General features: G+C 45.8%; 1 protein-coding gene across 5 annotated transcripts in view; it reads right to left on the minus strand.

The window, feature by feature from the left end:
• The window catches only part of ATRX (ATRX chromatin remodeler), a 66819-nt gene extending 60100 nt beyond the window's left edge, over positions 1 to 6719 (minus strand). For 2 of the 5 annotated variants that reach the window (XM_021525269.3, XM_021525268.3), the window contains exon 1: positions 6521 to 6719. In XM_021525269.3, the coding sequence (XP_021380944.2) occupies positions 6521 to 6540 (20 nt within the window). In that variant the 5' untranslated portion in view covers positions 6541 to 6719. Of the gene's footprint in view, positions 1 to 5942; positions 6121 to 6520 lie in introns of those variants that run through there. The other 3 variants (XM_021525272.3, XM_021525271.3, XM_021525270.3) reach the window with 3 other exon arrangements.
• Between the last annotated feature and the right edge of the window lie 3893 nt (positions 6720 to 10612).

Consider the following 10612-nt stretch of genomic DNA (forward strand, 5'->3'; position numbering starts at 1 on the left):
GGAGCAGTCCCAGAAGAGCTGCAGCCCATGGGAAGGAGGCACATGGGAAAAGTCCTTGGAAAACCATCTCCCATGGGAGGGACCCCACTCCCTGCACTGCTCACCAGGAGGAGGCAGAGAATGAAGTAAAGCTGAACCTGGGGGAAAGGAAGGGCTGGGCAGAAGGTATCTGAACATTGGGGATTTATTTCTCATTACCGTACTCTGATTTGACTGGCATTAAATTAAGCTGATTTCCCCAGGCAGAGTCTGTTTTGCCCGTGCTGGCACTTGCTGGGTGATGTCCCTGTCCTTATCTCAACCTGAACTTTTCACTGTCCTGTCCCTCCCCTGCCCAGCTGAGGAGGGGCAGTGACACAGTGGGCACCCACCATGAGTTCACCCCCCATCCCAGCTGATGAGTGTCCTTCCCCAAAGCAAATCACATCACCTTGGGAAAATAAAATTTTAACAAACTGTTTTCATTTGGCTTGCCATACATTCACATAATGGTATTTCTTCTGAAGGCAGGCAAGGTGAAAATTCATAACCAGGGCAGTGGAACGAGCAGCACTGACCACTTCAGCAGCAAACCCAGGACACTCTGGACTATCCTCTGAAACTGCACTGAAAACCTGTTATTGCATTCAGTTTCTATTTGCTTTCTAAAGACACTTTCAAAGTGGAAGTGGGGAATGTCTCAGTTATTGTCAACATCGGGAACAATAATCTGCTGCATTTTCTTTAAACAAACACCTACCAACTATAACTCTAAACAAGTGTCCCTCACGTGCATTTCAGTGGCTCCTGAAAGTGATACAGGAGTCCTTTCCAGCTTTTATCTATCCCAATGTTGACAAAGACGCTTTTCTTAACCACATGTCTTCCTTAAATTCAACACTTGTCTAAGATTTTTCTGTTTAAACTTTTCAAATAGTTCAGGGCACAAGTTTTTTCAATTCATGTTTACAGTTGCTTCAAATTAAGTCTCAGTCATTTTTCGCTTTTGAAATCGAAACACTGCAGAACAACTATTAAGCAGACAAAATTAAACAATCCTTAGGAAAAATAATTAAAGAAAAATAAAACCAGATGTACTTTTAAACTGCTAGCCATGCTCTGCTTCAAACTGTATCCCTGTGTGAACAGCAGAAATCCAACAACCCACAGCAAAACTCACAGTATTTTATTTAGGATGGTGGGAAAAGACTACTCCTAAGCCTTGATATAACCTGGCCAATATTCTGTCACCTGCTAATCTTCATGAAAGTTTTACCTGATGAGAAGAAGGGTTAGAATTAGCCCAATTCAAATAGTTCAGTTACAAGGGTACAGCCTACATTGTTGTTTCACATAAAATATCTCAATATTGTGGCTGAACACAAATGAAATAACTTAAAGCTGTGGGAAAGGGCAAAAGAGGAAAGTGTCCAGTAGAGTTGTTTTATTTTCTTATCCCGATTTAAAAAATGGAGTGAACACACCACACCTGCCATGTCCTAAGAAACCTACTTCTGTCAGAAAAAAATATAAAACCAGAAAGTAAAATCAGCCTACCATTATATTACTTGAACAAGTAAAATATGGTTTTATAATGGTGGGAAAACAGAGCACTTCATCCCAGTGTTTGTTTTTGAACTCAATGATGGTTTTCTGCAGGCAAAAGCAAGATGACACTAAGTCCTAGATCAGATTCACATTTTAGACCTTACTTACACTGAGACACCAATTCTGCCAAACCAAGTGAGGTTTTACACTCAGGAGTCACCCAATGTGTTTGTGTTGGCACGAAGCAGCTCTGCTGCCCAAGGACACAAAGGCTCAGGCCCTGCACACACCTGATGCCATCCACACTCAGTCCTCCTCCACCCCACAGCAGGGAGCTCTGGAGATCCCCATGTCCAGCCCTCAGCAGGGACAGGTCCAGGAGGCCACCCAGGACAACGTCCAGCAGGTTCCAAGTGACTCCACAGATGGAGGCCCATCTTTCTGGGTGAGCTGCCCGTGTTTGACCATTATCACAGCAAAGCACTTCTCTTGTGCTTAGGAGGAATTGTACCACACTGAAATGGCTAGATCAGATACATCAGAAAATACCTGAACACTAAAGCTCTGACTGAAAAGAGATGGAGGCATCCAGCACTTCACCAGAGATTCTGCATCTAACACTTTGTTAACACACACTCACTTTTTAACTTTGTTTAGAACTGACTTTGAATCCATGGGGGCTTAATCAAGTGATACCTGGTGCAGTTGAAGACACTCAATGATGTGGATGAAGTAATTTTGGAGCTTAAATACAGCATAACAGGTTCAGATAAGTAAACAGAATTATCTTCCTCCAGACACACAAGGGGAATGAGAAAGCAACAGTTCAAAGTCACTAAGAGACTCTTTATTCTGTTCAAGGAAGCTTACATAATTTCTTTCTGTTCACATGGTATGAGTTATCACACTTCATTCACTAAGAAGTGAAGAAAAAACAACTTTGTTTTTAACCTGTTTCTTTAATTAGATCTTAAAAAAACCCAAACAAGCAACATTACAACAAATCCACAAGGCAAAAGTAAGACAAACAACCTCATCATTAGGTTGGTTTCAATGCCACACTGAAGTGTAACTTCAATGGTGAAACACCCCTGCAAGCTGAAAAACACTGAAGCCACCACTTGAAAATATAAACACAACATTTTCACCCTTATGAGACAAAAATCATGTGAAGAGCACACCTTACTCTGTTGATTCAGGAAAGGAAGCTCAGTATAGCACATATAACTCCAAAGCACAGGTTTTAATTTTACAAGACAAAAGCCACCTCAGTCTCAAATTTATTGCCAATTTTTTAGTCTTGTTTTATATGACAGATGCATTTGCCCAACAAATCTTCTAGGCTGAACCTATTAAAACCTACAGCTGGACCCACTCAGATAAAAATTTCTACAATTATGCAGTTTTTGGACTTGCAAATGAACTGCTTCAATGGCACTACAGCTGACATTGGTCAGCAACCTGTGTTACCAAGTTCTTGATTTTTTCAAGGTTTCACTCCTTCTCTAACAAAAACAAAAAACCCCCAACACAAATCAATCCATCACCCACCCTGAGTGGCAACTACATTTCATCACAGACTATGAAAGCTTCATGCTTCTCCTTTAGTAAATAAATCAGGACACTTCACCTCTTTTCAAGTCAACATAAAACCCTCCATTACATTTACCACTGAATTTCTACAATTTCTGCTTTCTCCTGCTGCCACACCAAGGGAACAACGTGCCACTGACCCATCCATGAACTCATTCATGTTTCCAAATCACCTGCAGGCACAAGCTGAGCTCCAGCAATACAAAATGTGATTTCATGAGGTTCAGCACTATCCTTAGGCTTTCCCCTTTATAAATAAAGACACTTCTGGTAATCCAGTTTAAAATGTTCTTGATCACAGGCTGAAGACATTTGTTTTTATGATTAACACAACACATTTTAGCATTACTTTGATATTTTCTTTTGGTGAGGTATAGGCACATAAAAAGCAGTCTCTTTTTGACCCTTCAAACAGAGAGTACAAGGACCTGGTCTGTAACAGAAAATTAAGAATTTCAAATCCCCACAATGTTAAGGTCACCCTGTTGCAGAATCTGTATTACAAACCCCTCTGACACACCAAATAATTTCCTAGAAAATTAAGATACCTTCAGTTAAGCCCTATAAAGACCCTGGATAGAAAGTTTGCAAAGCTCTAACAGGGAGTATTGAACAAAACCAGAACTAACAAAGTCTCTGCAGTAAGTTCCTCTCTCAGACAATTTCATTTAGAGTGCTGCAGATACTCATTCTGGGGCACAGCTGGCACTGAAGATGACATAGTTTTGCTCTTCTTCTGGAAGAGCTGAAGAATCTGCCTATGTCCATTCCAGAACAGTGTAGAAAACAGAGAACTTTCACAGTCCCTTTAGGGAATACAGAATATTGGTGTTGACTTACTTCCAATTATATCATTGTGGCATCAAGTAACACAACTCAAACAGCCCTGCAGTATCACTCAGAACAAAGACATTCAACTGATTCAAAAAACGTAAACAATTTGATAAGAACTTGAAAACCAAGTGACCAATACCACAATGTGAGGCAAAGAATCTGGATTAAAAAAACCCAAGAATGAAGCCTATTTTGCCAATTTTTTTTTAAACTCTACATTTATTGACTACCAAACAGTTCAAGTGAGGAAAATTCAAAGCTTACTTTCGTTTCCTATTGCTGTGCTTATGTTGTACAATGTATGAACTGGTAGGAACAGGTTAGGTCACTATGACAGATTCCTCCCCTCAAAATTGAAAGGACAAGGGGAAAAAAAAAAACCCAAAACCAAAATAAGTTTTTGCGGCAGAAGTTATTGAGGCATCTTTATAAACATTTACGGAGGCAACACTTTTTAAAAGTTGCTCAGGTTACTCCAGTTTTCTAAATTTAATTCTAGATTTCCCATTCAGGATATGGCAGATTCCTAAGATCTTAATATTAAATAAAAGTATTCTTGTAACAAAAGTTTAAAACTTCTGGGGGAGCAGACTACTATGGATTGATGATTTTCCTCTGAAACACTGTAAATCAATCTTCCACAAGTGCTGGGAATAGATTTTCCATCCAAATTCAGTTTTTTGCACATCTTCCCAAGAATTCCAACAGCAATCCCCCAGTCCTTTATTTCTGCACGCCTCTGACGTGGACAAACTGCAGAGAGCAGAAGATGAAGTGACACAAACTCAGGCAGCTGACAGCCAACAGCACTTGTGGGAAATGGGAACAAAAGAGGAAGACAGGGGCTGTTTTTCTTCTTCATTTCCTTCTCTCCACCTCCAGTTTTAAGAACTGGACAACAAGGCAAAGCCCATGCAACGTCCAGTGCCATGTCCAGCTCCTGGCACAGACCTTGTGAGTTACAAACTGCTCCAGATGAGCTCTACACGAAATGGGAATTGTAACAAACATTTAAACTGACTGAGAATGGAGTTCATGAACACAAGGAAAGCTTGGAGCATCAAAAAATTGTTATGCCCATCTATTTAAAAGCAGTTTGTCACAGGGCTGCTAACTCTGTAGGCAGATCCCACCCAAAGACTGCACACAATCTCAGATCTAGTTTGTCCATGCTTTTTGATCTGCAAAAGGACAAATAATCTGAAATAATCCCATCCTCTCTGCAGGCAATCTAAGAATTACATGGAAAATCTATGAGCTTCTGCATCCTCTTCCTTCAAAGCAGCCCCTTGCTAGTAACACTAATAGTGGCACTAATAACAACATAAGAATATGGAAAAGGTTAAGTACAAATCCTGCATATTACAGACCAAGAACAAGAGGTTCAGAAGAAACCAGACTATGGACAACAGGGAACAAAATATGACAATCACAATTAAAAAAAAAACAAAGCAGTCCAAACAGAAAAGAATTTTTCAGAATATAAAATCCTAATGGTGACTGCAAACCAGACCATAAATATTAGTAACTCAAGATCTTTTTGTTCTATAAAAATAAAATTCTACGCTTGATTTCAAGGGCTGGAGAAGAAAAAGGAGAAAACTCCTTAATTAGCACTTCAGTCTACACAACAAAATAAACACTCCTCCAACAAAGTAAGTTGTTTAAACTGTCAAAGCACTTTAAGAACACAGAGGGGAGAAAATGGGAGTGAGAAGCAGAAAGGATGAGAGATGGACAATCTATCAATCTGTATCTTACAAAATAAGGAAAAAAATACATGCAGAAAAAACTGCTAACTGCTGGGAAGTCATGCACCAAATAATGTGCGTTTGCAACGCTCATGACCTACATCAGCATGTGATTAACGTCAACAGTGTTGATAATCATCAAAACCTCTTTTTTCTAGATTCCTAATTGGAAATGTTAAGGCTTCAAAAACAAACAATACAAAAGAACAGAAAAACCGCTATCCCTTCAACTTTTACCTAAAACGACACAGTAGTTATGAACTAGTCAAAATAAGGCGGGAGCTGAAGATACACATAAATGACCTCGGAACAAACTTTCCGCAAGGCTGGGCAGCAAAGGCAGAGTGGCGAGCGCGGAAGGCGCGGCGATGCCTCTGCAGCAGGGCTGGAAGCTCCGTGCGGCTCAGGCGACAGCCGCTCGCGGCGAGCGCGGCGCCCCGGGCCCGCGGCTGCCTGCGGGTGCCGGGCCGCGGGGCCCGGCGCCCCGGGGATTCGGACAGAACCGAAAGCACACAAAGGCGACTCTATTCGCGGCCTGACATGGCGCCTCCCTCCGCGCCGCTCCCCGGCCGCCCGGCGGTTGCCGCCGCTCCGCTCGGCGCCGGCGGCCGCGCGGGCCCGGGGAGCGCCCGCCGCGCTCGCGCGTGGGGCGGCGCCGCCCCCGGGCCCTGCCGCCGCCCCGCCCGCCCTCCGCGCCGGGCCCGGCCCCGCCGCCCGGGCCGAGCGCGGCGCTGCCCGCCCGTCCCGCCAGGCCCGCGCCGCGCCCGGCCCCGCCCCGCCCCGCGCGGCCGCCGCCGGGCGCGGCCCGGCCGTACCTCACGGGCTCTGCGGTCATGACTCCGCCGCCGCTGCTCGGAGCGGAGCGGCCGTCCGGGCCGGCGCCGCGCTCAGGCGCTGGGCGCAGACAAAGCCGCGGCCGCCGCCATCGCTAGTGCCGCCGCCATCTTATCGGAGGGAGCGCGAGGGGACCTGCCTCCTGCCGCCGTCCTCCTCCGCCGCCTCCCATTGGCTCACGGCCGCCCACAGCTATTTTCTGATTGGTCGGCGCCGCGACGACTGTTGCTAGGGCAGTTTACGTCACCATCCCAACCTTCCCCGCGCTGATTGGCTGGGGCGGGGCTGACGTCACGCTGGCGTCAGGGGCCAAGGCCCGTGACATCATTTGGTAACAAAGTGCACTGACACCTGTGCCCAGCAGGGGGCCCCGGCGCGCGGCTGCGGCCATGGCGGCGGGAGCCAAGCGCTGGCACGGCCGGGGATGGACGGCGGGGACGGGAGCCGGACACACCGGGACGGGAGCCAGGGATGGACAGCGGGGACAGGAGCTGGGACACACCGGGACACACCGGGACGGGAGCCGGGGATGGACAGCAGGGACAGGAGCCGAGACACACCAGGACAGGAGCCGGGGATGGACGGCGGAGACGGGAACTGGGACACACCGGGACACACCGGGACAGGACCCGGGGATGGACGGCGGGGACGGGAGCCGGACACACCGGGACACACCGGGACAGGAGCCGGGGATGGACAGCGGGGACGGGAGCCGGACACACCGGGACAGGAACCGGGGATGGACAGCAGAGACAGGAGCTGGGACACACCGGGACACACCGGGACGGGAGCCAGGACACACCGAGACGGGAGCCGGGGATGGACAGCAGGGACAGGAGCCGGGACACACCAGGACAGGAGCCGGGGATGGACGGCGGAGACGGGAACTGGGACACACCGGGACACACTGGGACAGGACCCAGGGATGGACAGCAGAGATGGGAGCTGGGACACACCAGGACACACCGGGACGGGAGCCGGGGATGGATGGCAGGACAGGCACCCCTCACCGCAGGAGAGCCTTGGGTGACCCTGCAGCTGCCACCAGCCACGGCGGCTGAACCACGGCGTTCGACACATCACCCGCACGGAGAGCAACACGGAGCCGCTGCCCAAACCCCCAGTAACAGCACCACAACCACCCTCCTGCTCCATGAGGATCTCCAGAACAATTCTCCTCCTCTGCAGGGATCTCCAAGAACAACTCTCCTGCTCCATGAGGATCTCCAGAACAATTCTCCTCCTCTGCAGGGATCTCCAAGAACAACTCTCCTGCTCCATGAGGATCCCCGGAACAACCCTCCTACTCTGCAAGGATCACCACAACCACCCTCTCCTTCAACATGATCACCAGAGTGATCCTCCTGACTTATGGGCATCACCAGCAGGACTCTCAGCCTCTCCAGGGAGCACCATCCTGACCCTCCTCCTCCATGGGAATCACCAGAATGACCCTCAGAGGAATCACCATCCTGACCCTCCTCCTCCACGGGGATCACCAGCAGGACCCTCATCCTCTGCAGGAACCAGCCTTGGAACTCCAAGCCCACAAGCAAACTTGGGAGCAGAGTTTCCCAAGCACAAAGACAGCAGGACAGGGATAACATAAACCCCACACAGGCTGAACATGAGCAGCCCCAAGCAACCCTGCCCAGGGCAGCCTCAGCCCACCTTGGCTACAACTTTTCCTTTTTGATCAGAAAACCCTGTAGATAAAGAAATGCATCATTGGCAGCTACACCTAAGTATGCCAAGAGAATTTTGCCTGCTGGTACTAGCAGCTTCTACACTCCTGTCAGATGTTAGCGCGTTGTGAAAGGAGGAGGATTGGAATGCAGCCCTCTTCAAGGGAAAGTTTTTGCAGGCTTTTGTGAGATGACTGAACTCAGCAGCCTTCACCAGGTTCATTAAAGCCAAGCCCAGTACCACACAGAATCTGAAACAGGTGACAAGCATTAGCCACTTATTGTAAAGAAAAACAGTTTTGAAAATTAGTATCTTTTCCTGAAACTAAAGAAAAAAACTAAAGAAACTAAAGGAAAAAGATTGTACATACTCACCTGGTTTCATAAAGCAACGTATGAAACGTGAGAGAGTACCCAAGCAAATAACCCCTAACACCCATTTCATTCAGTGATAATAGAATCAACAGCACTTTCACACTTCAGCACACCCAAGCTTACACACCTCCCAGGGAATTTTCCAAACAGGTCTACATATAATTTGCTTTAGAATGTAACATTTTACCAAGAGCTGCACCCTGTATCTGCTGAATTCAGTAATAGCAGAGAGCAGATTTAGCAGCAGCTTTGTTACCAAACTCCATCTCATGTTGGAGAAGACCAAAGCATCACCTGCCTTCTCACCCAATTTTAGGAGAAAAAAAATCCATATTAACTGACTGCCACAAATTCCATGAAAATTTGAAAAAAGCCATTCTAGGTGTTCTGCCACCAGTGAGATGAAGCAAACAGGAAGTATTACCCAGTCATAGCTCTGCAATAGGATCCCAGCTGTGCAATTAAAATAAGAATACAAAACATTCATTTTCCTCCTCAAGGGATTTAGTCAGCATTACCAACTGATATCCCACTGATTTAGAATAACATAGATTTATTACTATTGCTCTGTAATATTTTATTCTTTCACTGTTTCCTTGGGGAAGGTATTTGAAAGAGTTTAAAAACCCAAATTTAATTGTCTCCAGTTCATAACTTCTATCTGAAGTCACAGATGTAAAAGGAATCCTACTGTGAGAAAAGGTCGAGATAAAATAAAAATGGAAATGCTTCCATCTCCCAGCAAGTACTCCAGAAGACACAACCTGAAATCATGAAGTTGCCAAAAAACAGATTGGAGAAGCGCAGAATCTTTCTGTACACTGAAATCTGTGGACAGGGAGATACTGGGTGCATCTGCAGGGGAACAGTTCACATCCAGCAGACCTGCACCCAGTCACGTTCCCCCAGCACACAGGAGCCTTCCCCTGCCCCAACAGCCTTGGCAGAGCCAGGTTCAGAGTTCAGCTCACAGCACAGCCCACTGCTGAGTCTCACCACACCCATTGTTTCTCTTCATAATGATAGCAATTAGTTCTCCTAAGTACATATTACCCTACTTTTAAGGAACATGGCTGAAAGACATGTATAGCTATCAACTGACAAGAGGATATTTTAATAACTTGATGTGCTCCTGACCTAGAAATACAAACTACACATACATCTCTTTCATATTATTATCGGTGATAAAAGTAGCACAATTAATCCAGACCAATAAAAGGCTGTGCTTAAATTAATTTTGTAGGAATGATCAAGATCTGAGCTGTTAATTGGAACAGGTTATGTGCAACAAAACTCTCTATTTCTCAGACAAAAAGCATGATAAAACTGAAAACAGATGATGCTCACTCGAGGGCCTGGAGTTGTTCATTGTGTTGCTTTTGCTCTGTTCTTAGGAAAGACCAAATAAATGGTGTGGAGACACTAGAGCAGTGGTTAGTAGTTGAGAATTAAACTTTTTCAGCATGAGAAAATAGCAAACACCAAGGTCTAAAACAGAAACCAAGTGCCAGTACTTTCTCAAATCCTTTGTGAGAATTATTTCTCACAGCAGATGAAAGCACTTGGAAATTTTAACTTCTTAAATAATCTCAGTTTAAACATTTTTCTATTATAGAATGGGTATTTTTTAAAAGAAACTACCACAAACAGCCAACAGCCCCTGGAGGAACACTACAGACTGTTCTCTCCCAGTCAAGTTTGGCTACAACATGTCACGATTTGGCATCATCTGATGCTATGGGCAGCATATTCAAACAAGCAGAAGCCGTGCACACATCTGATTTTCTTAGGATGTTCCAAATGTTTTGAAGGTTAAGTTTCTTCAGTACTTCTAAAACTTCAACTTCAATTTGCTAGGAATCAAAAAATCCCTGCTATGCTTTCACACATTTTGAGCAGGGCTCAGAACAAACCTGGCTGTACATTGACTTACACTTCCAGTGGTTGTGCCCATGAAAAACACCCACATTTTCCTCCTGAAATCCCTAGCCAGCCATCATCTCATATTCCTCA

The sequence above is a fragment of the Lonchura striata genome, chromosome 14 (genome assembly GCF_046129695.1).
Source record: "Lonchura striata isolate bLonStr1 chromosome 14, bLonStr1.mat, whole genome shotgun sequence".
Classification (NCBI taxonomy): Eukaryota; Metazoa; Chordata; class Aves; order Passeriformes; family Estrildidae; genus Lonchura; species Lonchura striata.